At 46.7% G+C, this 26,600-nt stretch overlaps 10 protein-coding genes across 10 annotated transcripts; 4 read left to right on the top strand and 6 right to left on the bottom strand.

Moving 5' to 3' along the window:
* Positions 1-1,177: 1,177 nt before the first annotated feature.
* Positions 1,178-3,341, bottom strand: SERLADRAFT_457398 (uncharacterized protein; the record flags this gene model as incomplete). The annotated part of the gene is made up of 1 exon (XM_007313715.1): positions 1,178-3,341. One exon carries the CDS (start codon positions 3,306-3,308, stop codon positions 1,476-1,478), a length of 1,833 nt encoding a protein of 610 aa, XP_007313777.1.
* Positions 3,342-4,172: 831 nt separating this feature from the next.
* SERLADRAFT_457401 (uncharacterized protein) lies at positions 4,173-6,376 on the top strand (the record flags this gene model as incomplete). Its single annotated transcript, XM_007313716.1, has 10 exons — positions 4,173-4,357; positions 4,410-4,686; positions 4,788-4,883; positions 4,951-5,042; positions 5,152-5,276; positions 5,430-5,587; positions 5,669-5,755; positions 5,867-5,966; positions 6,030-6,231; positions 6,288-6,376. 9 exons carry the CDS (start codon positions 4,263-4,265, stop codon positions 6,095-6,097), a joined length of 1,098 nt encoding a protein of 365 aa, XP_007313778.1.
* A 295-nt stretch (positions 6,377-6,671) lies between these two features.
* Positions 6,672-8,560, bottom strand: SERLADRAFT_433524 (uncharacterized protein; the record flags this gene model as incomplete). Its single annotated transcript, XM_007313717.1, has 10 exons — positions 6,672-6,895; positions 6,958-7,041; positions 7,094-7,301; positions 7,358-7,381; positions 7,436-7,563; positions 7,618-7,639; positions 7,699-8,103; positions 8,155-8,301; positions 8,352-8,447; positions 8,501-8,560. 10 exons carry the CDS (start codon positions 8,558-8,560, stop codon positions 6,672-6,674), a joined length of 1,398 nt encoding a protein of 465 aa, XP_007313779.1.
* An 879-nt stretch (positions 8,561-9,439) lies between these two features.
* SERLADRAFT_378530 (uncharacterized protein) lies at positions 9,440-11,627 on the bottom strand (the record flags this gene model as incomplete). The annotated part of the gene is made up of 13 exons (XM_007313718.1): positions 9,440-9,970; positions 10,038-10,146; positions 10,201-10,262; positions 10,319-10,415; positions 10,471-10,696; positions 10,746-10,828; positions 10,887-10,939; positions 10,997-11,033; positions 11,083-11,106; positions 11,159-11,208; positions 11,258-11,330; positions 11,384-11,426; positions 11,481-11,627. The coding sequence occupies 13 exons, from the start codon at positions 11,521-11,523 to the stop codon at positions 9,788-9,790; spliced, it is 1,083 nt and encodes a 360-aa protein (XP_007313780.1).
* Positions 11,628-12,521: 894 nt separating this feature from the next.
* On the top strand, positions 12,522-14,702 carry SERLADRAFT_405505 (uncharacterized protein; the record flags this gene model as incomplete). The annotated part of the gene is made up of 11 exons (XM_007313719.1): positions 12,522-12,623; positions 12,677-12,814; positions 12,869-12,926; positions 13,013-13,097; positions 13,151-13,285; positions 13,340-13,721; positions 13,780-13,793; positions 13,847-14,017; positions 14,079-14,208; positions 14,263-14,449; positions 14,548-14,702. 11 exons carry the CDS (start codon positions 12,522-12,524, stop codon positions 14,700-14,702), a joined length of 1,557 nt encoding a protein of 518 aa, XP_007313781.1.
* A 139-nt stretch (positions 14,703-14,841) lies between these two features.
* SERLADRAFT_378536 (uncharacterized protein) lies at positions 14,842-15,394 on the bottom strand (the record flags this gene model as incomplete). Its single annotated transcript, XM_007313720.1, has 1 exon — positions 14,842-15,394. The coding sequence occupies one exon, from the start codon at positions 15,250-15,252 to the stop codon at positions 14,986-14,988; it is 267 nt and encodes an 88-aa protein (XP_007313782.1).
* A 1,281-nt stretch (positions 15,395-16,675) lies between these two features.
* On the top strand, positions 16,676-18,837 carry SERLADRAFT_457417 (uncharacterized protein; the record flags this gene model as incomplete). Its single annotated transcript, XM_007313721.1, has 12 exons — positions 16,676-16,877; positions 16,935-16,977; positions 17,036-17,108; positions 17,162-17,211; positions 17,268-17,381; positions 17,442-17,524; positions 17,579-17,789; positions 17,843-17,867; positions 17,919-17,990; positions 18,056-18,120; positions 18,182-18,282; positions 18,358-18,837. 12 exons carry the CDS (start codon positions 16,835-16,837, stop codon positions 18,483-18,485), a joined length of 1,008 nt encoding a protein of 335 aa, XP_007313783.1.
* SERLADRAFT_365542 (uncharacterized protein) lies at positions 18,829-19,059 on the bottom strand (the record flags this gene model as incomplete). The annotated part of the gene is made up of 1 exon (XM_007313722.1): positions 18,829-19,059. One exon carries the CDS (start codon positions 19,057-19,059, stop codon positions 18,829-18,831), a length of 231 nt encoding a protein of 76 aa, XP_007313784.1.
* Positions 19,060-19,482: 423 nt separating this feature from the next.
* On the bottom strand, positions 19,483-21,917 carry SERLADRAFT_457426 (uncharacterized protein; the record flags this gene model as incomplete). The annotated part of the gene is made up of 10 exons (XM_007313723.1): positions 19,483-19,982; positions 20,038-20,403; positions 20,454-20,561; positions 20,615-20,737; positions 20,795-20,917; positions 20,972-21,094; positions 21,147-21,278; positions 21,335-21,452; positions 21,502-21,777; positions 21,837-21,917. The coding sequence occupies 7 exons, from the start codon at positions 21,405-21,407 to the stop codon at positions 20,195-20,197; spliced, it is 891 nt and encodes a 296-aa protein (XP_007313785.1).
* Positions 21,918-24,971: 3,054 nt separating this feature from the next.
* On the top strand, positions 24,972-25,551 carry SERLADRAFT_378551 (uncharacterized protein; the record flags this gene model as incomplete). Its single annotated transcript, XM_007313724.1, has 3 exons — positions 24,972-25,193; positions 25,253-25,313; positions 25,404-25,551. 2 exons carry the CDS (start codon positions 25,058-25,060, stop codon positions 25,294-25,296), a joined length of 180 nt encoding a protein of 59 aa, XP_007313786.1.
* Between the last annotated feature and the right edge of the window lie 1,049 nt (positions 25,552-26,600).

Raw genomic sequence — 26,600 nt, forward strand, 5'->3', positions numbered from 1 at the left:
CCATCACGACAAGTTGATCCGAAGTTGATCAGAAATAAAGGAAAGTAAAGAAGACATCAAAGGGGACACACCTAAGAGCATCCAGTTCTTCCATTTCATCCATCTTCCACAACACTGTTTAAATTTTTTTTTGAAGGCTTTATTTCTTCCATAGAAAATAGGCTCCGTTGCTCGTCAGATATATCTACCAATAAATGTACTCCCCTTCAAGGATCTTGACACGGCAGGAATGATTTTTCGCAGGTGGGGCAAATGCAAATAACTAACTTATTTTTGGCCGTGCATTGTCAATAACAATACAAAGTACCCAAAGACACCACCGATATTTACCAAGGAACGACGTGCCATTGAAATAACCCAACTTAGAATCATAGAGTTAGGAGCTATAAGTGCGACTCACTTCCCAATACCTATGCTTTGATATACTCCATATCGCGGCGTGAATGTCACCAAAAAAAGGTAGCGGGGGGGTCACTGAAAAAGAAAACGCGGGAGATTATTTTATGCAGCGGTTGGTGCGGCAGTCGTTGTTCCTACGGCGTCGACTCATCAGGTAAATTTTGTGCGTGATCCTGGGATTCGAGTTAACTTTGAGTCTGTTATAAGATTACCATTCAGACTTACGTTTCGAATATGCACGATTGGGCCTTTATAATTAGAGTTATCCGTCGTAAATACGTACAACCCCGCACCATGATGACCTATCAGCATCACCGCAAGGTTTTGGAGTAGTGGATATTACCACCTGCTTTTAGGCCACTATTTACGAACGACCAAGAATTACTGGTGACGTTGATAGTCTTGCAGCTCGTATGGAATTTTCTTCAGTTCGAGCTTTGCTTCGGTGCCACTGACCGTGCATCTTGATTCTTATAATCAGTATCGGAGTTAGATAGGTGATTCACGTATCACTCACTACAAACGTTGAGATACTTTAAGTCGCTGTGTATTCCAGGAATACTTCAAGCAACTGCTGCAGTGTCAAAGTTCAAGTCAAGTGTAAATTTGCAGTCTCAGGCCTCAGGCAGACTCACAGTTGTCACCAAATGGGTGCCCGACGTCGCGGAGTTTCTCGTTTATACTATACCCGAGCTGACTGCACCGTTCAAACCTTCAAGGCTCCAGTTGAGCTCAGAATTTTCTATCGACCGCCCAAGACACAATCGAGAGCTACACATTAACAGCAGGTAACACCCCAGCTAGATATTCGGATTCGTGTATACATAGTTCTGGTATATATATTGGAAAGTGTAGCGTACTGTATGTAGTACAGATTACAGATGGGGAACAACGTTAACAGCTTGGAACGGAATTTTATCATTTCTCTGCCATAGCATCCAGGATGGTGGGATACATCGAGCACAGTACAATCAACGGTGAGGGTGTCAGCTCGAATCACTTGCACGACACTTGAGTCCTTCTCTATTTACAGTCCCCACTCCATCCTGCCCTTTTAAATATGGTTCTTCTTTCTTTCACCCATCCATACTGAATAGGTCGTCGTCATCACCTGTAACCACAGGTCCACTCAATGGGCTCAGAGGTCCCTGACCCTGCCAGTTACGGTTATTACCACGCGACATACCCAGAGGAGAACTCTTCGGCGGAGACTGTGGTAGGCCAGCAGTAGTAGACATTCCCTGAGTTGTCGTGCGGGACGCTGCAGCAGAATAGGACAATCTCGAAAACATGGTCTCCAGGCCATTGGCGGAAGTGGTCATGGGAGTGCCATTGTTCTGGCTCGTTGATAATTGCTCAGTAGAAACGCTGGTCCAATCTGGGTTGGTACCGGGAGAGTAGGCCGAGTTCTGACTTGAACCGAAAGCAGATGGCGACGCTATCATTGGTGGGGGTAAGGCATGTATCCTTGAGTATCCTGCAGCCAAGCCTTGGGGAAGACTTTGCCCTGGAGCGTGCGCTTGAAGTGCGCGAGTAGAAGGAGATATGGTGCTATGCCTCTCGTCGCCTTCTGCTCCAAAGACACCGCTACCACCGGGGATAGGACGGCCAGAAATTTGACGATGAAGCCCCAGAGGCGAAGAATAACTGTCAGACGTAAAATTGTCATATGGTGCGCGATTACCCAGGGAACCAACTTTTGACTGCTGAAAGGCTGCTCCTGCAGGGTTGCTGGATGTGAGATTGCTTGTGGAGGTGTTTTGAGGCGTCGCTACCCCAGAGTTGGGAGGATACAACGCGGGTCCACCCGTCCTGTTTCCCCCAGAGGTGGATCGTTGAGGACCCATTTTCGAGTTCAGGTAATGATGATGAAGACCTGGGAGGAACGCGGCAGAAGCATTGGAAGGTGATAGAAGGGAAGGTGACGGTGTGTCCTCAAAGCCGAAGGAACGGCCACCAAAACCAGAATTGGACTTGAAAGAATTGGGAGTACCACCTCCCAGTCCGCCACCTAAACCAACATTACCTAATCCTGCACCAGTATCTGGAGAACCCGGTAGACCGTTTTGATCTGCCCAGATTGATTTGATGTCTCCTAACAATGATGGGGCGGGAACGGAACGAGAATAGCGGTGATGCGGGCCTTCTGCTATGGAGCGAGGAGTGAGAGTAGCATTGTTCAAATTACCAGGATGAGCTGAGCCTGTGCGCGACATTCGTCGCGACCGTTCTTCCGGAGTGAGAAGATCAGTCAAAGAGCTGGGCAAAAACTCTTCCAGATCCTCATCTTCTGCCAGTATTTCCCGTTCCAATCCCCTAATTGCACCTATACCTTCACCACGATTCTTAACCTGCGAAGGCACGGGTCCCAGATCTGTTTTCCAAGTTCTAGTAGCACCAAGGGACGCAGCCAGACCCGAACGAGCCTTAAAGTCTAGCAACGACCCAGGTTCAAATACAGATTGTGAACCAGGAGCGGAAAAGGGAGAAGAAGAAATGGGAACAGCGGGGGAGGAGCCAGGGGAGTAACCATTGAGATGTATTGTCTGAGAGGACAGAGAGCGCGGAGGAGATCCGATAGGCCCAAAATCATGGGAGTGGGAAGATCGATGCGACAAACCAAGCCGTTGAGGGGCACTGGGAGTACTGACAGGAAGAGCCAGGGCCGGAGCTTTGGATGGATCTCCACTTTTCTCATCGCCTGACTGGGCGTCTGGTTGCGCAGGGCCTTCGGGCGAGGTATTTGACGTAGACATTTTTCTCTGAGCAGGGGCAGAAGGGAGCTTGTTGCTTTCATCAGGCAAGCCAAACGAAGCAAAATCTGTATCTTTGAGAGGCGGTGCAGGAGCCGAAGGTGACATGGTAGCCTTGAGCATGGACATAGGAGGACGAGCTGAGTTTGGTAACATTCTGGTAGGTGCAGTGGATCCAGAAAGCAGCGTATTCCGGGCCGGGTTGTTTGAGGTGGGGGCAGCAGCACTTAATCCAGAGTGACCATGACCATCCCTTTTCCCGCCTTTGCCCGCCTTACCACCTTCTCTGCTTTGATTGTTGCCTCCTGAATTTCCACCGTTAGCGGCTAGCTGTGCAGATTTCTTATTTTTCCTATCCATAGCCATGCTCTGTCCGGGAAGGATATGGGCGAGAGCACACTTGTGACCAAACTTGCAGTTTCCCTTTACGAACCAAGCGCAGACATCTTTATGTTGTCCGGGTTCTTGAGAGGTATGCGAAAATGGACAGGATGCACCTGCAGTGCAGGATCCCACCTTGAAAAATTTGCAGGGAACATGTGATAGGTCCTTGGCTAGACGACGAGAGTTTATACGAGATTGGCTTTCGGCAAAGCAAGACTTACATTTTGACGAAGACTTTGGACCCTTTGATTTTTCACGCTCTAGCTCGCCATCGGCGTCCCTGTCCACGACATCCTGAAAATTTTCGGAGTCGGGCTTGTCAGTGGAAGTCATTTGTTATATCGATAAATAGGTGAAAAAGCGAGGAAATGATATGGGACGAAAAGAGAAGCGGTGTTGAATGAGACCTAGAAAAAGACGGTGAGGAATATAAGCAAAAGAAAGGGCTGAAGCTATGGCAGCTAACCTCAGAGGCCCTTTTCGAGGAAGCTATCGAGGAGCAGGACCGCAAACGAGGCGGGGCTGGCAGAGCACGATTGGTAATTATGTAACACGGGTTATCAGAGAAACGGAAATAAATAAATAAATAAAGTCACTGCCTTTCTCTTATTGTTCCCAAATGCTCCTGCGTTCCCTAATCTCTTGAGTCTCATCTTGCACATTCCCTACACGTTCCCGATACAAGCCCTGCACCGCTGACATCCCTAATTATCCACTTACGCGAAAATGGGGACTCTGGATCATCGTCTGGAGAACTTTGTCGTTGGCACGGTCTATCAGGTGCTCGATGTAATCGGAGAGGGCGCCTACGGCATTGTTTGGTATGTTATCTTATATGTCACCTTCTAATATCACATCTCTGACTTATCACAGTTCTGCAATCCATATACCCACCCAGCGCAAGGTCGCGATCAAACGTATCACCCCCTTTGACCACTCTATGTTTTGTCTTCGCACCCTGCGAGAAATAAAGCTTCTGCGCCACTTCCGCCACGAAAACATTATATCCATCCTCGATATCCTCTGTCCTCCAAGCTATGACGATTTCAGGGAGGTTTATCTGGTGCAGGAACTCATGGAAACAGACCTACATCGTGTCATCCGAACACAGCAGCTCAGTGATGATCACTGCCAATACTTTATTTATCAGGTATGTCAGATGTCTGCCAAGTTATCGATGCTTCCAGCAATGCACCGCCCGGTCTTGCCACTCGTCCATGCAGCTCTTTGTACTAACCGAGTATGGTGCAGACCCTACGCGCTTTGAAAGCGTTGCATTCCGCGGATGTTCTCCACCGTGATCTTAAACCTTCTAATCTTCTGGTAAACGCTAATTGCGATCTTAAAGTTCGTGTTAATTGTGCTTCTGGTGGCGTTGGTAATCTTGGAGCTTCGCACTGATACTCCACTGTAGGTATGCGATTTTGGACTTGCACGTTCTGCAAGACCACCTCCCAATGTTGCCAACGACAGCAGCACTTTCATGACCGAATATGTCGCAACCAGGTACTTTCCTTTTACTCCCCTTTACCGTCCAATCCGTAGAAATGTTACTAAGAAACATATTCGCTTCATATTCCTACTATTTTGTATCTCCTGCGGACCTTGCGTCAAGGTGGTACCGCGCTCCTGAAGTCATGCTAACATTCAAAGAATACACGCGTGCGATCGACATGTGGAGTGTTGGTTGTGTCTTAGCTGAAATGCTGAGCGGGAAACCTTTGTTCCCAGGCAGGGATTGTACGATTTTCATCTTGCTATTGCACACTTTACATCTTACTCAACTTGCCTCGCCCGTGTCCGCGACTGTTCAGGTATTGTGCTCCTTTTGATCCTTCCGCACAACTGTTCTCACAATGATAGACGACCACTGAAATTCTGCGTCCTTGACAGATCATGACCAGTTGTCGATAATACTGGATGTTCTCGGTACACCATCCATCGACGACTTCTATGCCATAACATCACAGCGCTCAAGGGATTACATACGCGCATTACCGTTTAGAAAAAGGAGGTCATTCACGCAGCTATTTCCTGGCGCAAATCCTCTTGTACGTTCGAGTTTTTTCACATCATCCCACCCCCTTTTTTCCATGATGTATTTGGCTTGCTGAATCCATCCAATATGCTAGGCCGTCGACTTTTTGGAAAAATGCTTAACCTTTAGTCCGATACGGCGGATTGACGTCACTGAAGCGCTGCGACATCCATATTTAGAGGTGAGCAAAAAACTTCGTCTTATTGGCAAGGCGTGTTGTCATTGACCGAGCGTTTTTCCACATTGCCATTGTAATCATCTTTACCGTCTCGTATCGGATCAATCTGCATAGCCGTATCACGATCCTGAGGATGAACCTACTGCCAATCCCATAGATCCTTCCTTCTTCGACTTTGACAACGGGGATCCGGTAGACAAGGAAGATTTGAAAAGTACGTGGTTTTTATATACCTCGAATATCTTGCTTGTATGGTGCTGAACAAGTCGTGGATTAGGGCTTATCTATGCTGAAGTTATCGCTGCTTCCCCTCAAGCGGCCTCTCTTTCTGTGTCCGAAATATAATGATAGGTCTTGATTGTGTGATTGATATCTATTTGGTTGGCGTTCAAGACGCGTAGTTTTTCTTAGCTGTGGTTAATTCATGATAGGAATTTACTTGTCATGGTGAAATTTTGGAAAAAAGTCAAATGTAAAGAGTGAGTAGCTTTTCTCGGATCGTGGTATGTGTGGCGGGGGGCTCATTGCGTCACAGATACTGTTTAATGATTGATTCTAGCAAGACCAAGCTTGTCCTTGTTGATTTATTTCCTCCAATTTATTGTGCAAGATGTATCAGATGAGAACGCTTGGGTGATGACTAGTGACGAACTTCAAAGCAAATTCAAAGATGTTAGGTCGTTTGGAAGGTCGCTTGAAACAGCAGTGGTTCCACTCCCAATTCGTACCGTTAATCGGTGATGGTTGTGATGAAAACACCCAACACTTCCTCCGGGATAGCTTGGACCTCGGCAGCGCCGTGGATAATGTATAAATATTGCTCTCATCATCCATTAACTAATTTATGTTGTTACTTTCTTTCGATAATAATACACTAGTATACGACTTCATTAACACCAAAAACCTGACTGTCTTTACATCATGTCCTCCGGCGAAGTCGAACGTTAGCATTGGTGGGAACCAGTGTGAGGCCAGGTGTCCAATTCAGCATTGCTTCTCTTTGCTCCTCGAACGGTTTATGCATCAAATTCTCTGGTATGAGCACTTCATATCGATGAACGAGGCTAGCAAGAATGCAAATGCTTTCTGTGAGCGCGAATCTTTGGCCAATGCAAGAGCGAGGGCCACCCGAGAATGCTAAGACTATGTATGGTATTGATCAGTTGCTGAGAAATGCGGGGACAAGTGGGGAAAGAAGTGCATACATGCATCCCGTGGCCAGCGATACGTATCCGAGTCAATGAATCGCGCAGGCTTAAAATCCTCGACATCGTCACCCCAATATAATGCTATAATGATGGTAAATAAGGCTGTCGTAGTCGGGATTGTACAGGTGCTCACGATTCATATGTAAGGCCCATATATCAATGACCACAATACTACCGGCTGGTACGGCAACTGAAAAAGACTCGCCAGGAGTGACAGAACCTTTCGCTCCCGCATTCAAACGTTGTGCAGGAAGCATAACATCAGTATGTACATCTCTCGGTAATCGTATTACCGGGGGGAAAAGGCGAAGCGTTTCACGGAAGAATGCCAAAGTGTATGGCTGAGAGAAGAAAGATCTGAGTATGCAAAGTTTGCGCCACAGAAGAAGTGACTGACCAGCTGGGGGAAATCCTTGTAGGACTGTGATGGAGGTTAGCCAAGAAACACTCATATATCATACTAGTATAAGCTTACAGAAGTAGAACCACCTATAGTATCTCCTTCTGGCCAAATCTTGCGCACTTCTTCATATATCTTGCCTTGTGCTTCTGGATACAACGCCAGAAGACTGATGGCAAACGACAAAGTATGAGCGGATGTTTCTAATATGAAACGTAAGCTCGGACTATCCCTTGCCAGCGAGAAGAAAAAATTACCATGTCCAGCTAGGAGAAACACCTAAAGATGAGCTCCAGAATTAAAAAGCATGAACTTATAGAGAAGTTTAGTACGCCTACAAATGTATTCGAAAGAACTTCGCTGTCAGACAAGCATTTGCTGTCACCCTCCGGAGACATGTTTGCTTCAACGAGATTATGCAGCAGAGCAGCGCGTGAAGCCGACGACCTCCCCTCCGTGACAGATGCACGAGCCGAAGACACGAGTTCCAACATATAACTTCCCAGTTCATCGAAGGCCTGCCGAGCTTGTAGAATACGTGCGGAAAGATAAGGCACTTTCACAACAGACGAAAACGAAGTAAACCAGTCTGGAGGAAGCATTCTGAACATCACGTTTTCCACAGCAGCTATCATGGCAGAACGAAAAGTGAGAGCATAACCGGGAGCGGGCACATCAGAGGAGTCATCATCCCAAGAAACCTGCCTCCCAAAACCAGCAACAGAAGTAATGAGGAGGGTAATCTAGAATGTGAAATTGAGGATCAGGCGAGTTAACCAATCGAATGAGTGTACCTGTGTCATGGGTGCTACCATCTCGACAGTGAGGTCTGAAGACAGGCTATTAGAAGCAGACTTCTCCGCACGTTGGGCAGTGTCGAGTTGATTGAACCAGTCGCTCATTATTCTAATGGTTTCTGCCCAGACCAAAGCATTGTTGGCCTGGTAGAAATAGATGAGTTACGGCAAAAAAGTGGACATCCTTGTCGCACCTCACTAAATGCAGGAGCAGCAACAGTACGATGTCGTTTCCATTCGCCCTGATCCGTACCGACAATGTTCTTGCCATAAATATTGAGAGGCTCATACTGTAGTCAGATAAGCCCCCAAAATTCAGGATGTTACGCCAAAAATAAATTACCGTGACAGCATCCTTGCGGAATACGATGCGATCGGAGGTTACTGCTTTGATTGCTTCCATGTCTGCGAGCCAGAAATATGGCTGGGAATTGGATATTTTCACGCAAGCAAATACAGTACTGCCAAACTTCCTGTATACTTTCAAATAAATTTATAAGACAGTAATACGCTGGTTTATCGTAAAGGACTGACTAGATAATTTGCCTGCATAATGTCCTACGCTGCCCGGGCCGGGGAATACAGCTGCGAGAACGAGAGCCAATGGATAGAGTGGGTCAAAACAAAGGAACTGACCCCCCGGGTATCCGCTGCGACAGAATTGTTGATATTAGTAGCTCTAAATCAAAGCGGCTGTAGATTCTTATGTCTCGGTTCCCCAGAATCATGAAGTCATACAACTTTGGATTCAAATATACAGAAAACGAGCTGAAGACTTACGATATTACACTGAAAGCCCTCTGAAGAGACACATATTTGTTGACCGCGATTTTGAGGACCACGGACGCCAACAGTGTTCCAGAGAGTATCCAGGCTGTGTTGGAGCTGTAGCTGACACTAGAAGGATCCATCGCGTTGTGCACTAGTATACCACGTCCTATCGTCGTATCACGGTCGTCCCCACATCACTAGCATGAGTCGCCTAGCTTTATACTGCACCTGTGGGCGCCTGTGGAGGCTAAGAGTCTGACAGGGCGTGACTGGTACCCTGCGCATCTTGGTTGACGGCCGCTGTGAAGTGAGCAAAGACAAATACTTGCGAGACCCAGGAATGAATTAGATTCCCTGAATGACCTAACTCAATATTACTCAATCATGATGATACAGGGATCAGATCGCTCTACCGGAATATCCCGAATAGATAACGCATTCTAATTCGTTAATAGTGTGTGCGCCCATTTACCTATGCTATCACGCATTTCAAACAAGCACAAGCCAATTGCAAAGAACACAGGATTCTATAGTAAGCGACAGCAAGTAAAAGGATTGTGTATGCAGAGAAAGACGTGAAACCCAATAATTCCGATAATTTTTTTTTTCAGCACTGAAAGTCCCAACGAGCCATATATCCTGGGTATGACAATATACACTCTACCACGAGTCTCGTGCGTGTGTAGATAGATGTCTAGATCTATTATCTACGTCCTATCTATGCAACGTGAAGCAAGGCCATAAGCATCCGATAAGTCCTCGGAAGACGACCTTGCATGTTGCGAACGTACAAGGCAGAAATCGACATTCAACCTTTTCGTGGTTGGTCGAGCTCAATCTGCAACATAGAACAACCAGTCTATAGAACGTCCGGTCGTTTGATGTCGTCCTCTTGGGAACTACAATCCCAGTTTTTCTCTTTGAAATCTTCATCATCAAGCTCAACACGAGGCGTAGTGTTGTTAGCGTCGAAGAGTGTCGTTTGTCGTTTTGGTCTGACGTAAGCGGCTTCTATCTCTTCTGTGCGGGTGAACGTTTCCATCTGCAAGAAATAGCGACGTCAAAATCTGTAACTTGATTACTATGGGAGGGCTCACAGGAAAGCTCACCTCGACATGCACAGCACCTTGAACTTTAGTTGCAGATCCGACAGTCCCTATGGGACGTCCTCCATTCATTGATCGGAAAGCGATACCAGAATTTTGCCCGGATGATGCACTACGAAACATATCAGCTAAATGAATAAACCGGTAAACATACGAGATAACATACAAGACTTCTGCACCCGTTATTTTGAAGTTCGTTAACCGCCGGACGACACGAGAGGCTACAATCTAAAAGACAATCCCAATAAACATAAGGTTAAGGCTATGAAAGGCTTTCAACTCACAGTTGAAGCAACAGCAGCTGGTACGTTGAAAATGACACTCATGATTGCGTTCAAGTTCAAAATCATGAAAACTGTGGCAATGAGATTCGCAACGAAACTGCACAATAATATATCAACTCCAGATGACACCCATGAGGATTGGAAATACTCACGCGATGAAGAAGTAGATCAAACCATCAGAAAAGATCATTCTGATGAGCTTGCTCCTCGCTCCTGAGCCAGACTTCATAGGTGTCCATGCAAGCTTATACGTGGACAAGCAGAGAACAACGAGATCAAAGCACATGGAATATATAAATGTAGCAGCAAGGACCGTGTTGTTACTCTTGACTATCGCACAACCTGAGCCAGGAATCCACGCGGCGGTAAGAAGCACGCCTACAAGAATATTAGCCCCTGTCTATAGGTATTGCTGTAGCGACTCTACCTTGCAGAATCAATGACCAGTGACCGAGCATGATGAGCACCAGTATAGAAACAATATAGCGATTCTGTGACCAAACCGCTATCCTATTAATAATAGGGAATTCAATCTGTCGTCGCATGACGTTACTAAATTAAGCCTTACGTGCGTAGTGATAAGTTGATGCTTGCAATACCTACAGCACCATCCCCGGCAAGCTGAAAATACATATGTCAGACATGAACGCATGTTATGGGAATAATCAGTGGACTAACTTGAATGAAAGTATACAGTGCTTGACAGTTGATTTCTCTGTAACGAAGTTGTCAGTACAAATACCATAAGCTATGAAGGAATTTACTTTGGCGTGTCTAGCGCGATTGCACTTTGAGACAATGAGTTACAAATACCGGAAATAATATTCCATTAAAGCTTACATTCCAATTAGTGCAAAAAGTAGAAGATATCGACCGGCAAAATAGAATATCTTCGATCCGGTCAATGGTTGATACAACCAATGAGATGTAAATCCTCACCAATGGCCAACGGAATTGTTTTTTACCGGAAAGGACAGCCCAATCGAAGTCTAGAGATGTTGCCCATTCCCAACTAATTAAAATGTTTCATGAGGAAGAACATCCAGTACGTCGAAATGGACTTACGCGTAAAGACCAAGCAAGGCGTGCATAAACTTGATGAAAGCCGCTATAGTGCACAGTTGGTGTCAGATACAATGTTTTCAAATTTATATACACATACCAGAGTCTGCCACTAGCTCCGCCGAAGATTGCCAGTCCACCATGATGCACGGATCAACAAATGTAAAGTTACAGCGATCTGAACTGCACGGCAACTAAGCACGAAACGAATGGTCGAGGGAGCGAGAGATAAAAAAGGACTCAGACACGATGAATCCTCGAGCATGTCGCCTTTTATTTCTAGTTGCGGCTGCTCGGACCACGACGGCCACGGTACGGTGCCAAAAGAAGCATGTATTACAGAAGCGGATATGCGAGCGTCTCAACGGCATTTTGCAACCTCATATGACAATTGTTGCTGTTGTGCAACTTGAAAGTCAAGCTGTATAAGCGTCCGGATACCAAGCGGATGCTATTTGCTAAATTTCCATGGCCAGATCCCAGGAACACGAGCCGGCGGATGTATTATTTTTCGAGTCGTGGAAAATAGCGGAAGCTGAATATATACTAGCAAATTCAAAAATTTAGTCGGTCCCTGGTAAGTTTTCAGTAAATATGCCAGCGGTATTGCGAATTTCAAAGTAACCTCCTCTTCATGGCTTGTTACGATGGTCGTATTCGCTATATTATCAACATAACAAGATTAGAACGAGCGAACAGGTATGTTTCAGATGGGCCGGGAACAGTTTCAGACCGTTTTTTGCTACTAGAAATATTTTACCTTTCCCAGCGCTTCTGCAAGTTGGATCTACTTGAGGCCGTTTTCTACGGCAACTTTGAAACATATATAGAAGCCTATCTAGGACCCTTTCCTGACCCTTCGCTTGTTGAACCATATATTGGGCTGCTCATCTCCGTCTGGAATATCTCGTATAATATCTCGTATTGGTATTAGCCGTCTGGATCGCTTCACCCGGAACCCCCGGCCGTTCAATCTTCGAGGTCCTGACAATCCTTTTGTCCTCCGGTAAAAACTTGAAGCTTGCAGATTGGTGATTAGCGTACTATAAAAGTGAGTCCTCAAGAACAAAAGGTCAAATATTCTGCTTATCACTGCTTCTTACACTGTTTTCTTGTACAACTCCTGAGTACCGAGTCGCTAATGGCTTCCTTCGTTTATCTTCTAGTCTCCCTTGCAATTGCTCAATACACTCGTTATCGTTTCTTTCGGGTCCGTCAAGACGTACATGCACTTTCAGGTCCTGTAAGTCCCGCACAGCTTTTAGGATTCGTGAACTCTAACTTACTATTTGACAGTCTTCATCTATCGCAAGTTGGCTCTGGGGACATGAACTCCTCGTCTTCCAACACGAATCCACTCAACTATACTCAATATGGGCACACACCTTTGGGTCGGTTTTCAGAATCAAAGCTGCGCTATTTCATGAGGATATTGTCAGTGCTATATCGAACCTCAACGGTGATGCCACTTATAGACTTACCTTCTAGATTGTTGCTGCAGATCATGCTGCAGTTCAGCATATCTTCGCTGATACAGACAATTACGGTAATTACAATTCTACTTGTGCTTCGCCTTCGGAAGTTCATTGCGTATATTTGCATCAGTGAAATCTCCAGCTTTTCGTCCTCCAGTCGCAAACGTCATCGGAAAAGGTCTTGTATGGGCTGAAGGCGATGACCACAAGACTCAACGTCGAATTCTGAATCCCGCGTTCTCGTGAGTATTGTTACAGCATTTATCACGCTGTCAATAACACGACTATTTGGTAGACTCGAAAGTATCAAGGGAATGACAACTGATATCGTAGAATGTTGCGAAAAAATAGAAAGCAGTCTGGTTAACCGCCTTCTAGCTCACACAGGAGGTGTCACCGTCAATATCGTCGAATATATGTCATCTTGCACGTATGCATATCTTTCGCTGCTTTCTTGCACCAGACCTGATCCTCTCTCGTCTAGACTCAACATCATAGGACGTGTCGCATTCGGACACGATTTCAAATCTACCGTACTCGAGACATCATCATCTGAGCCTCCTACTGATGCACAAGCCATCCGCGACTCTTGGAACGATCACGTCAACACTGGTCTCACACCATCTGCATTCCTCGCACCTCTCGTCGTTCGCGCCATTCCTGCGATCACCAAAGCTCCCCTACCACTCATGCAGACGCAGGGCGCCATCAAGATGATTGTGCGAAGATTAGCTGGGCGTTTGATGCAGAATGGTCACGGTCTCGCGGGAGGGCAGAGTAAGGACATTTTCAGCATCTTACTGAATTCACGCAAGGGTAAGGAGCAGGGCGAACGTGGTCTAACAGATGAGCAAATATTGGACAACGTGAGTTTATATCATACTTCACCAGCTGAATTCCCCCTTATTAACTATAAAAATGCAGGTCAGCACTTTCATGTATGTGGATGGGAATGACCAGAGTTCAAATATACTGATATAACAACTATTAGGATGGTTGGCCACGAGACTACGGCAGGTTCGGCCAATTTCACTCTTCTCGAACTTGCAAGAAGGCCAGATATCCAGCAAAAGCTACGTCAGGAAGTGATCGAATGCGGGCATGAACTAAGCTACGACCATGTTCAAAAATTGCCATACCTAGATGCCATCGTCAAAGAGGGGTTGGTGTCTAACTTATTGTTTCGCGTTTGATTAGAAATATCTAACTTATCTTTTTGACAGTTTGCGACTGTACCCTGCTTCACCGCAAACAGAACGAGTCGCCCTAAAAGACGATGTCATCCCACTCAGCAAGCCGATCCGTACATCAACTGGTCGAACCATGAACCAGATCAAAATCCGCAAAGGCCAGGTACGTCTACCCCATGTTGGAATGGCGGCGTCTCATTAAATGCGCTCTTTACAGGTTATTCATATCCCTTTCACTACGATGCAAACCAACCCAGCTGTCTGGGGACCTGATGCCGCGTCTTTCAAACCCGAGCGGTGGCTGATACCGGGTGGTGTCCCTCCACCAAGCGAGCTTCCCCATGGGTGGAGTGGACTTGTCACGTTCTGTGATGGACCTAGGATGTGTATAGGCTACCGGTTAGGTATGTCTCACTTGCATGCTGCCTCCTCCAGGTTTATGTGCCGAGAGCTACGTGAAACCGTGCTGAATTGATTTTCTTACTTCTTTTTTTTTGGACAGCTATACTGGAATTCAAAATAATCCTAGCAACGCTTGTTCGCTCCCTACAGTTCCACGACACAGAAGCTGTCGTCCTTCAAAAAATATCACCAACGCTGCAGGCGGTGACAGATGGCCGGGGCGGTTTACTGCCACTGCATATCACGCTGGCGTAGGTTGCGTAATATCGTCATAGCAGCTATAGATTTGCGCAAGTCCTCTCTCCCTTCACTCGATTGGAAGGTTTTTTCTCTTCACATACTTATTCAATGCATGGACTTCGATTCCGAATACAACTGGCAGTGCCATTATCAGTATATACCCTTCTTGTGCCTGCCTTCTTCCTTCTTCTGTCATTCACTGGCCGTCTTTCTATTGGAGTCTTATCCAGGTACGAGGTTTTGGAAATGTCTCAGATTGCGAGGAGCCGAGGAGGGCCACTTCTTTGTTCAACAATCGTCAGCCATAGCTGATAGAATCGCGACCAGGGTAGTCTGCAGCACTGAATAACACAGTTATCTTGACGGACCCGGACGTGTAGCGAAACCAGTGCATCCGATTAGTCAAGTCAATTCCTCGATAAGCTAGTAAGCGTTGAACAAGTCGGTTCAACCATGTGTACAAATCTGCATCGAGATGAGTGACGACTTTTATCTCCTGGAATCTCGAATTTTTCGAAGCTTGGCCGCCGCAATGCATGAGAGCAATTTGAACTCGCATGGTCATCGTTTACCACATAGCTATGTATACATGCTGCGCTTCATGGCGGCGTTGTCAATTCATGAAATGCACCTCGTTACTACTGTAAATTGCTACTGTATCACGAGGCTTTACACATATGATAGCTGTAGCGCACATGTACGCCATTGCAATTGGCCACGGAGAACGATAAACCCTCGTATCACGGCAAGCATAAGCTCCTCAGCTGAACCCACCGCAGACTGGTTTCTCTTTATTTTAGGTTATGACCAGACAAAAAACTTATAGATCAAACACAAAAAAAGCACCAAGTGGAGATTGGTGGAAACCTGTGGAAGCACCTTGTGACCTACTAATGATCACATTTGTCCGAATGAATAGCAGGTTTACAGCAACATCTAGGCACGACGCTGAGGTTTCATTTGTAAAAAATAGCATATAACGAATATGTGAGCGAAAGAAGATCAGGCAGAGATTTTTTTTACTATATGAAGCTCTGAGCCAGAATAGAAAGAACTTCGAATTCTGATGCTGGCAGACGGGGTTCCGGAGCACTTACAAGAAGGCCATTATGAAGGGAAGTACAGTTTTGAAGGTTTTGAGTAGCGCTGTGAAGATTCGAGTTTAAATGGACGCCCTGCTAATTGTTTTGAACCCCAGTACTTCGAAACTTTCTGTCAAGATCTCCCGATATTGACGCACTGGATAATTGAGGAATGGGCGATATGTCTTTGATTCGTGTCTCTTATCACTGAGACTCTCATCCTCGAGGCAGAGACGTCAAAGAAATTTTAGTTGCACTCGGGCTGTCAGTAACTGCGAAGTTGGTGCACAAAATACCCGATGCCATTCATGTTCCCCGATCAAAGAGTAAAATTCTGTGAGACTCGGAGAAGGTTAAGCGTTGAAATTGTGATGCGACTCTCTTTGCGCGGTGCCTTTGGGAAGTTTTCAACGGGCCAACAAAGGAAACCAGCGAGACCGGGAGGATAGAAGTATTACAGAACGAGCGAGCTGCTCACCAAGAGAGGACCTTCGTGATCTGGCTAAAATTTTTGAAAGAAGGTTGATGGCTCAGACAGCGCTGCGGAAAATATCTGCAGGGACACCATCTGCTACCTGCTGTTCTTCGTGAACCAATTGCAAGGAGAGACCCCAGAAATGGCGATGCAGCCTTGATTTGGACATCTTTATCGAGGTTACATGTGCCGGGAATGTCCCTGTTGATGGCTGTCGAAATGTCAAAGGCTGTATATGTTCAGTTGGTTCCGCCAGTCCTTGCCAAGATAGTGCAGGATAGCCTTTAGTGGTAAGGTTAAGAAGAAATGGAATAAGACAGGCCCCAGAGTTGAGTTTGGGTCGAAAAGTGGGCTTGTACCGGTTTTCGCTAGAACGATACCCGGGAGAAACCGAGAGTCACGTAAGGCGTGGAGAAGCAAGTCGACAGCTTATGGAAGAAGCGAAGGTTTATCTATCTCTTTGGAATTCTGGTCCCGTCGTTTAATATAAAGACCATGACCGTCCATCCACGTTTTGCCCATTCTCGTCTGCCTCCCTCCAGCTTGCGTGAATCTTCCATTCCTCATTCTCCTTCCTTTCACTTCCCATCATGGTCGATTGGCAGTCTCCAGCAGAAGTCGCAAAAGACGGCGGTATGTCTATCTTTGATTTCTCTGCACCGCCGTCCTAAACTCGGCTCTTGCGTATAGCCGCCTTCAGCAAATTCATGCATACTTTGCTGGGGCTTTACATGCAAGTGCTATATCCGACATTTGGCACGCATATATTGACTGTATATGACATACTTCAGTTGGGAGTTTGTCACGTCCTTGGACTTTGACTGGCAATTCATATCGGGGAAAAAGCGCTTTCGTTGGCCATTGGTAGGATTTCTCTTCCTAGGCAATCTCGCTTCAGGACTTGAATAACGTGACAGATCTTCTACTTTGCCGGTCGCTACTGTCTGTTCTTTGCCCTGATAGGAATGTATGCGCTCGAATCTAGTATTTTGCCATTGGCCACTTGTTCAACGTTTTATACAGTGCCATCGCCTTGAACGTGACAACGCCAGTCAATTGCCAAAGCTTGTATACCTTTAATCAAGTCCTTGGTAATGCTGCCATTGGCCTAGCAAGTATCAACCTGTCACTGAGGACGTGAGTACAATCGTAAACGGACGCATATAGGAGCGCTTAGATGTTCTCATCCATTTTTAGGATTGCTGTGTGGTCTCAGAACAGGTACATCGTCGTACCCCTCATTGTGATCATCTTAGGACACTGGTCTTTCCTTCTCCACGGTAAGTCTTGGAGGACCTGATTTAATAATAGCTCTGACATGAGTGTTTTTCCAGGGATACTGCTCAAGGCAGAATGGGTCCCTGGCACTGGATGCGTAATCACAAGCACTAGTAACCGTATCCTTGCGATCAGTTTCATTTACTCAATGACATTCGACTTCACTGTTCTTTGCCTTACCGGGTGGAAACTTGCGTTTCCTTCGAATGGTCGCTCAAAACTTATCACCCTTATCTTCGGTGATGGTCTGATTTATTTCATCATTGCGTAAGGGTGCATATATGCGGTCAGCAATACCCAGTATTGACTATCTCATTTAGATTTTTGGCCAATTTACTTGCTACAGTAACTCTTTTTAATATGCAAATGGCACAACGGAGCTGACCGCCAAATTAGATTTTCATGCTCCTGAACCTCAACGCAGTCATGTCCATCATTGCTAATGTTCCCGCAGCCATCGCATCAACTGTAAGTGGAAAGGTTTTCTCACCAATTCAAGGCCTTCACGAAACTGGTAAATGAATATATTTTAGATTGTAGCATGCCGAGCAGTTCGCAGGTTGACAAACTACACTGCTCAAGGTCCAGAGGTCTTTGCGTGAGTCCCTTTTTCGTTACCATGCTCGGCGTACTTTACCCCGCATTCTTTGCTATCTTAGCACCACTACGCAAGGCTCGACACTTGCTTTCCGCAGTAACCTTACACACACCTCTCGTCGTATTTCCATGAAGAAAGGTGATCACGTGCACGTTCAGGTGGGTGCAACCTTTTCTTTTCCAGTGTTAGTGAAGTTGTGCTGAATGGTGGCCTTGCGGTGAATTTTTGGGTAGATGGACACATTCACCGACCAAGGTGATAAGCCCTTGGGGGAATACGACGCCACCGGCAAGATCATCAAAGGGGATGAATTCGACCCAGAGGCACAGATCATCAGTGACGAGTTCAAGCGCCCTCCTTACTAGACACCGTCTCCAACGTTCATGTATACCATCAAAATCAACAAGATATTTTCCTTGCACCAGTATCAAAATGCATTCTCCGCGCTATCGCCCGTATTTTCGTCCTACGATTTCCGTCTTCCCCTCATTTTTCCCCAGATAGTTTGTCTTCGGCGGCACAACTGACCCTTGGGTTTGCATAAATATCCATACCCCCCACTATCTTTGCCAACACACATTCGTTCTCGATATACACTCATTTTGCTTCTCGTAGCATCCTCCTCATTCGTTTTCGCACTCTCGTTTATATGGTCTGGACATTGTTCCTTCTGGGTTATGCATCGCTTTCGGACTCGCTATCTTCATCTTATACTTTCTTGGTACTCCAATCATATTGCACTTTGAACAGGATGTTCTTGACCCTGTCCCTGGTCTCCCTCCGCTTCTGCTTCCGTCTGGTCGATCTCGGGTAGATTTCATTTCGACTGCACTGTTCATCCCAGTCTATCTGATAGTGTTGTCCAAGGATGACACGATTGCCGTTGGAGACCTGTTGAGACTGAATATACAAATAAAAGTAAAAGACACTTCCCAACATGTATATTAACTACCAATTACGCTGTACAACATCAAGAAAATAAATAAAAACACGTTCTAACAATTTTACTTGCGAATTAGATTTTTCCAACAAGTTTCTGCGATTGAGTCGATAAAACTATTGTTAGTCTTCGATCAATGAAAATAAATCTTAACATAGCTTATTAGACGCTTGATGACGACTTGTGGGATTTGGGTTCTCCCAACAGGGTACTGGTGGCCCAAGCAAATGGACTGTAGTGGATGTATAAATGCCACAAGTCCGCGTTTAGCTGGGCGACCAATACGATATCATCGGATGGAAGTTGCACTTTGATCCTTTGGTTCCTGTTAGAAAGCATGATTATTCAGCTGACGGTGATAACTAGTTTCCGCGATGCTTCTGTTCATACTTGAGCATAGGTAGATTTCCACTCTGGACTCTCAGGCGCCATGTAGCATCCTATATATACAGCTGCAGTAGTCGCAATAATAGAAACCTATTATATGGATCGTCAGTAGTACGAAGGTAGAAGAGTATGGCACTGATACTTCCTGCCATGCCAGCGATTCAAGACTCAAGTCACAACTAACTGTAGGTATTATTGGTAGTCTATTCTCACTGCTCGATGTGTAGTGAACCTGAGGCGTTGAAATAATTACCCGGACCTGGAGAGTAGTGTCTGGTGATGATGATCACCGTGACTGACCAGGTCCCGGGAGCTTGATGGCCATTAACAAGGGGAACAGTGATTGATACCAACAAGTCTGAGAATCTCGGAATTCAGAGCGCTGAGAACTGATGGCCATGGTGTTCGTAGTTGGGGAAATGAACCTGTGTAGCAGACAGGCGGGTCAGGACCTTAATCCAAGCGACGTTATCATAATCGATGAAGGACGCCTTCAGGCAAGTATATGTGCCGCTTGCGGTCTCTCATTTCGATTCTTCATAGACCGCGTCAAGAGATATCACTCAGTGCCGTGGGTATGGTAGACTCACGAGTCAAGAGACTAGATAATGCAGGCAGACATTGGAGAAAATATTGCTTTGCATAGGTCAACACCTGTGATATGGGGTTTTCAGAAGATAAATAAAGACCACCAAAGTTGAATAAATCACAAAAATCACAAAACCGTAGTAACCTGTAAGATGATCATTATGTGTCGAAGAAGTCTTCATCCAATGCCCAACCACCGATCAAATAGCAACATAGGCAGGGACAACAGTAAAAAAGACCAGCAATGGCAGCAACCAACTTGAGCGTCGAGCGAGTCTTCACAGAGGAAGCTACAAGTGCTAGATCTTCATCATGATTCGCCACATTATCCATGCTCATAATAAGATCGTTTGATTTCAGTATCTCTCCTATACAAACAATGAGGACATGATTCGCCATGACTGGGTTGAGTACAGACCTCGCGAGAGCTGTGGGTGCTTCAATACTACACCATCATTCTTTCTTGCGTATTGTTCTGCGATGTATGAAAAAGCGACAGATTCAGTGACTGTATTTCGAATATTTTCTACAGGTCAATTGGCAAAGTGTTTCTCATCATTATAGACCATGAGAACTCACCATACTGTGACAGTGCCCGGAATGCTGCAGCTGCACCTAGCACTTGAATATCCCCAAGTATGCCACGCAGCATGGTAAACAAATTGGCGCCGTGGTCGCGTATGAGTGTTTGGCGAATGTCATCTTCACAAGAAAGCTTTCCATCAGACACCCACAATCATATCAAGAAGCTAGCCTTACCGTACATTCCTAACATCCCAAGAACCCTCGCAGAAGATAACTGTACAGTTCGGTCCGTCTTTCCAAGGGCTTGTACAAGTAAGGATAAGATACCTTGATCGATCATTTTCTCGGCGCTATCGTCTACATCACCAATCATGACTTTCAGAATGCTTCGGAGGATAAGATGATACCGACAATGTTTAGCAAATACGAAGAGATAATCAGCACCAGCAGTGACTGTCTTGGTTTTGGCAGTCTTCAACATTTCAATTAATTTTTCTATAGCCTTCGCCTCAAACAAAGCATGTCTGAGATCATCTTATCAAATGTCAGTCCTACCATGAGCGAAGATAAATAATATTGAACATACCGTGCTCAATGAGTGACTCCAGGGTGCTGATGCCACGCATTCCCTGGGTAGAATTGTGAAAATAACGGCGGGTCATCATCTCGACCAGCGCGGATGGTGCCTTGCATTGTATCATGTTGTCCCGAAAAGCCTCTGGAACAGCTTCAGGACCCTGAAATCCAAACAAAAAAGGTACCGTAGAAACTGACCATGTACGGCAAACAAAGATAGAGAGTGTGCTATAAAAGGAGAGTCATCCTTGCTCTGAAGCTTCTTTACCATAAAACAAATTGCACCAGATTGTATGATTTGGTCGTGGAGAGCATCTTCAATTTATGGTAAGCAACGACGACGAGCCCACGTTGAATTGACCTACTATGTTGAACGAGAGAGCATATGCCTGATGCCCCAGCTCAAAGTAATCGAGAGTTTTGACTTTCCAGCAGGTGGGCAAGCCGATTGAGAGTGTTGTCGGATGCGAACACCTTTCTCACGTCCTCTGGATGGTGTTTAGCAGGTGGATGTGTCCGTTCAACATGGCGTACAGACAGGGCCCGCACACTCAAGGTCTCCATCTGTGCTGAGCCATGGCAGAGCGCATCCACAAGCGTCGGAATAACGCGTGAGCTTTTCGGGGTTCCACGTAGGTCATCTATAATGAAGAGCGTGAGTATATATCCACTGCGTCAAGTAACTGCATTCTCTGCATACCATGCTCGGACAGAGTGCACAGTGTTTCTACGCTGGCTGGTGTGACATATCGATCTCAAAGAGATCTAATATAAACCAAATGCTCAGACTTCGTGGGCGAAGCTCTGAGAATGTATTCGCGTACCTAATATAAACCAAATGCTAGGTACAGAGTAAGTATATCACATAAAATAAGGAAGGTATAAGATCCTCACCTCAGACTTCGTGGGCGAAGCTCTGAGGTGGGGCAATCGTTGCTACGAAGGTTTTTAAACTCGAACGGAAGTATAACTAAGGGGGTAAATTGCCCCATCAAAACGCACGGGCCATCCTACCACTACACTTTCCTAGTATGGTGTCCTGCGCCATACTTTCCCTTCGTACGACGCTTGTCTTTGTCGACTCGCGTTTTCTAACACTCCCCCTCAAGCGGTACGTAGGCCTAACGCAGCCGCAAAATGTTTCACCTTTGCAGAGGGCAAGGACTTGGTGAGCACGTCGGCTGTCATCTCTTCAGTTGGGCAATAAGTAATCTCGATCTTCCCTTCTTCAATGGCGTGCCGAATGAAATGGTACCGAACATCGATATGTTTGGTTCGCGCGTGGTATTGACTGTCCTTCGAAAGTGCTATGGCTGATTGGTTATCACACAGGAGGATGGTTGGTGGTAAGTCTTGATTGAAGAGTTCGCTGATGAACATCCTCGCCCACAGTAGTTCCTTAGTGGCATGTGTCGCAGCCACATACTCGGCCTCTGTCGTTGATAACGCGACAATTTCTTGTTGCTTCGAGTACCACGAGACGGCGCCACCATCAAGCATCATGGCATAGCCTGATATGGCTCGCCTGGTCTCGTTCATACTCCCATCTGCATCGGTGTATCCGGTAAGTGGCTGTTCTTCCGGACCGTATGCTAACCATAGCTCTCTGCTCCCTTTTAGGTACCGGATCACCCTTTTTGCTGCCTCCCAATGGGCCGGACCTGGGTTCTCGACAAAACGAGAAAGAATTGCAACAACATGCGCGATATCGGGGCGTGTGCCAATCGCCGCATACATCAGTGATCCCACGGCCTCTCGATATGGGATGTTTCGCATTTCTGCGTAGTCTTCAGGCGTCTTGGGGCTCTGGTCTTTACTCAGGTAGGTGCTAGCAACCATTGGGATCGCTAACGTTTTTGCATCTTCTAGGTTGAAGCGTTTGACAATAGTGTCGAGGTAGCTGCATTGTGACATGTATAAGGTGCGTGTGCTTCTGTCTCTTTTCACTTCTATTCCTAACATCCAATGTAGCTCCCCCAGGTCACTAACTTCGAAGAGTTTTCCTAGGTCAAATTTCAAACGGTTCATCTCAGTCATTGATGGTGTGACGAGAGTCATGTCGTCTACATGAACTGCAATAATGGTGAGCTCTCCTTCATTGCGCCTATGGAAAACTGCATGGTCTGTTTCACAGCGAATTAAACCAATTTTCTGGAGTCCGTCGCATAGAGTCTGATACCACCTGCGGCCGGCCTGCTTCAGGCCATAGAGTGTCTTGTTTAGGCGCAGGACTTGGGTCTCTTTTCCAGGTGCGTTGTAACCAGGCGGTTGTCGCATGTAGATGACCTCGTTTTCTTCTAGTTCGCCGTTTAGGTATGCACTTTTTACATCCATCTGGTGAGTTTCCCAATCATTTCGAGCAGCCATCGCTAAGATGATTCGTAGCGATGCCATCTTTGCAACGGGGGCAAATGTGTCGAAATAGTCTATTCCTTCCACTTGGCTGTAGCCTTGTACTTATCGATGGATCCTGACGCTGTTTTCTTTAGCTTGAACACCCATTTACTCCCTACGATGTTCGCATCTTTGGGTTTCTCAATGTAAGTCCATGTTCTTGCTACTCGAAGCCTGTTCAATTCCTCATTGATCGCTTCTTCCCATTTTGGCCAGTCTGGGCGCTTTCGGGCTTCTTCAATAGTTCTGGGTTCAACGCCTTCGAGATCTGCCATGCGTGCCACCATGGCTACATTTTGGGCGAGATCCCTTAGTGCTTCATTATCTCTCTCCTCCTCATCTCTCCCATCCGGATCGTCGACGTTCAGTTGGATGCCTTTGGGTAAGGTGGGTCCATTATTTCCAGATACTGATCCTTTTCCTTGTAGGAGGTCGCGAACATATTGGGTTGGCTGGCGAATGCGGGTACTTCGACGCGGAGCAACTATAGGTGGAGGTGGAAGAACCGGAGCTGGTAGGATGGGATCAGGATCAGCTTGATCTTGATCCTGAGGGTATAGTGGGTCAGGGATTGCTTGGGGATTGGGTGAATCGGGATGAGGTATGTGATCACTAAGTTCTACAATGTCACTCTCCTTTGGCGCTTGGTCCAGGACATCATGCTCCCCCTCAAGCCCAAAGGGAGGTTCGTTGTCAGCATCTACAGGTACATTCGCGACGTCAAAATGCACTGAGCGCTCAACAGTGACTGAATGATTCTCTGGCCAATAGATGCGGTGTCCGAGACTTTCGGTATCAAAACCGACCCAGTGACCCCTCCTAGCTCGGCTCTCAAGCTTTGAGCCAGTTGCGTCGTGCACGAGTACATTGCAGCCCCATTCGTGTAGGCCAGCAAGATCCGGCTTGACACCATGTGCCGCTTCAAACGGCGTCATGTTGTCTAGTGCCTTGGTGGAGGTGCGGTTCTTCAACCAACATGCATGTTTGATGGCTTCCCCCCACAGGAATTTCGGCAGGCCACTGCTAAGTAAGAGGGCGCGTACTTTTTCGAGTAGGGTACGGTTCACGCGCTCTGCAACACCGTTCTGTTCGGGGGTGTCATGCACTGTGAGTTTCCTCATAATTCCTCTATCTTTCAGATAGTCACTAAACGCATTGCTCATATATTCGCCACCCCTGTCGCTATGTAAGACTTTGATTGCTGCATTCATGTGGTTGCGGACCCAGGCCTCATACATTTGGAATTGACGGAAAGTGTCGGATTTATCGCGCAGTAGATAAACATGTGTTTCGCGTGTCTTATCATCCGTAAAGGCAACATAGTACCGTTTTCCACCCAGCGTTTCGACTGGTGCAGGTCCCCATAGGTCGGTGTGGATCTCCTGGCCATATTCCTGTGCACGCTCACCCAGTTTCACTTTAGGGATTGCCTCGCGCTTGCCCTTGGCGCGGACACAAGTTTCACAGAAAGTGTCTGTTTCCCTATCCTCCAGGAGTTCTACCCCATGGATCAAGCCCTTCGACACCATGCGCTTTGCTGCATCAATGGCTATATGGCCAAGGCGCTTGTGGAGTTCAGTGGCAGATATGCGCTCGACAGCTGCATTGGCGCTTTCGTGGCGAAGATTTGTGCCTCGCGACTGGTACACACCACCTACTTTAGGTATGCGTCCTCTTATTTTTCCTCTCGGGTCATAGATAACGCATTCGCTTTTCGCAAAGACGGCCTTGTAGCCTGCCTTATCCATACAGCCTATGGAAACTAGGGTATAGGCCAAATTTGGTGCGTATAACACGTCTCTCAGGCGCACTTGCGTGTCTTTATGGGCGCCGTTGGGGACACTAATCATCATATCCCCTGTTCCTACAGCAGAGAAGGAGTCTTGGTTTGCCACGCTTATAGGGTAAGGTGCAATCGTGCGGTAATTGAGTAGGAGGTGTTGATGGGGGGTGAAGTGGCTCGTAGCGCCGGAGTCATAGATTTCAATGGGACTCTTTGGCTTCGCGTTCATGGCGAGTTGGTGAGTGAGGGCGCTCCACGCGCCTTCTTCTTCAAAATCTGATAGGCTCGCGCTGTCGCATTGGACGTGGACAGCAAGGTTTGCCTTTTCAGGCTTCTTTCCCTTTGCATCGCCCGTTTGCCCCTCTTCTTTCTTGTCTCCTGGTGAGTCCCCTTTTGACTCATTCTTTGTGGAGCGCTCACGCTTCTCACTGGGACACTGGTGTGACCTGTGTCCCTTTCCACCGCAGTTCCAGCATTCAAGCTCGCTGGTATCCTTGTCGTCTCTGCCGCCAGATGATTTTCCTTTCTTGTAGCGACCTCTTCCGCCTCGACTTCCACGTTTGGACGATCCTTGTCCTCCGGTGGCTGACATAGCGATGTCCTCTGATTTCGCTGTCGGGCGTTTTCTGAATATGGTCTGTCGGTCGTATTCTTGGAGAAGGTACGAGATCAGTGTCTCTGGGTCCAAGGTCTGCTTTGACATATGGGCAGACGCTGACAGGTGCGACACGTAGGTGGCGTATGAGTGCGGCAAAGACATGATGATGCTGGAGGTGAGTTCTTTGTCTGCTAGTTGGACTCCTGCTGCGCTGAGCTGTTCCCATAGCGCGCGAATCTTGTCCAAATGTGCGCGCAAGTCTCCTTTCTCGGTGCAGCGTAGGTTCGACAACCTTTCTCTTAGCTCGGACTGAACTAGCTCCGTTTTGTTCTCGTTTTCTTGGCAGATCATGACCCACATGTCGGCGACGGTGGGTTTGTTTAGGATCCTTCGCAGCGTCGAATCAGGTATGGTGCGACCTAATATATTTCGCGCGCGGTACTCCTTTTTTAGCCAGGCATCAAGTGCTTCTTGATCAGCCTTGCTGACTGTTGCAGGAGGAGATGTCGTCGCTGTGGCCTGGCCAGCAGTCTGGCTAGTGGTCTGGGATAGTGGTATCGGCCTTTTTGCTGTGCCATGGAGGTGCTCGACGCAGTCTCGGTCAGCAAGGGCCCATTCGAGGCGAGTTTTGTACATCGACCAGTTCGAGCCATCCGGCTCGAGCTTTGGCACCCCAAGGGTGTCTTTTT

The sequence above is a fragment of the Serpula lacrymans genome (assembly GCF_000218685.1).
Source record: "Serpula lacrymans var. lacrymans S7.9 unplaced genomic scaffold SERLAscaffold_2, whole genome shotgun sequence".
Taxonomy (NCBI): Eukaryota; Fungi; Basidiomycota; class Agaricomycetes; order Boletales; family Serpulaceae; genus Serpula; species Serpula lacrymans.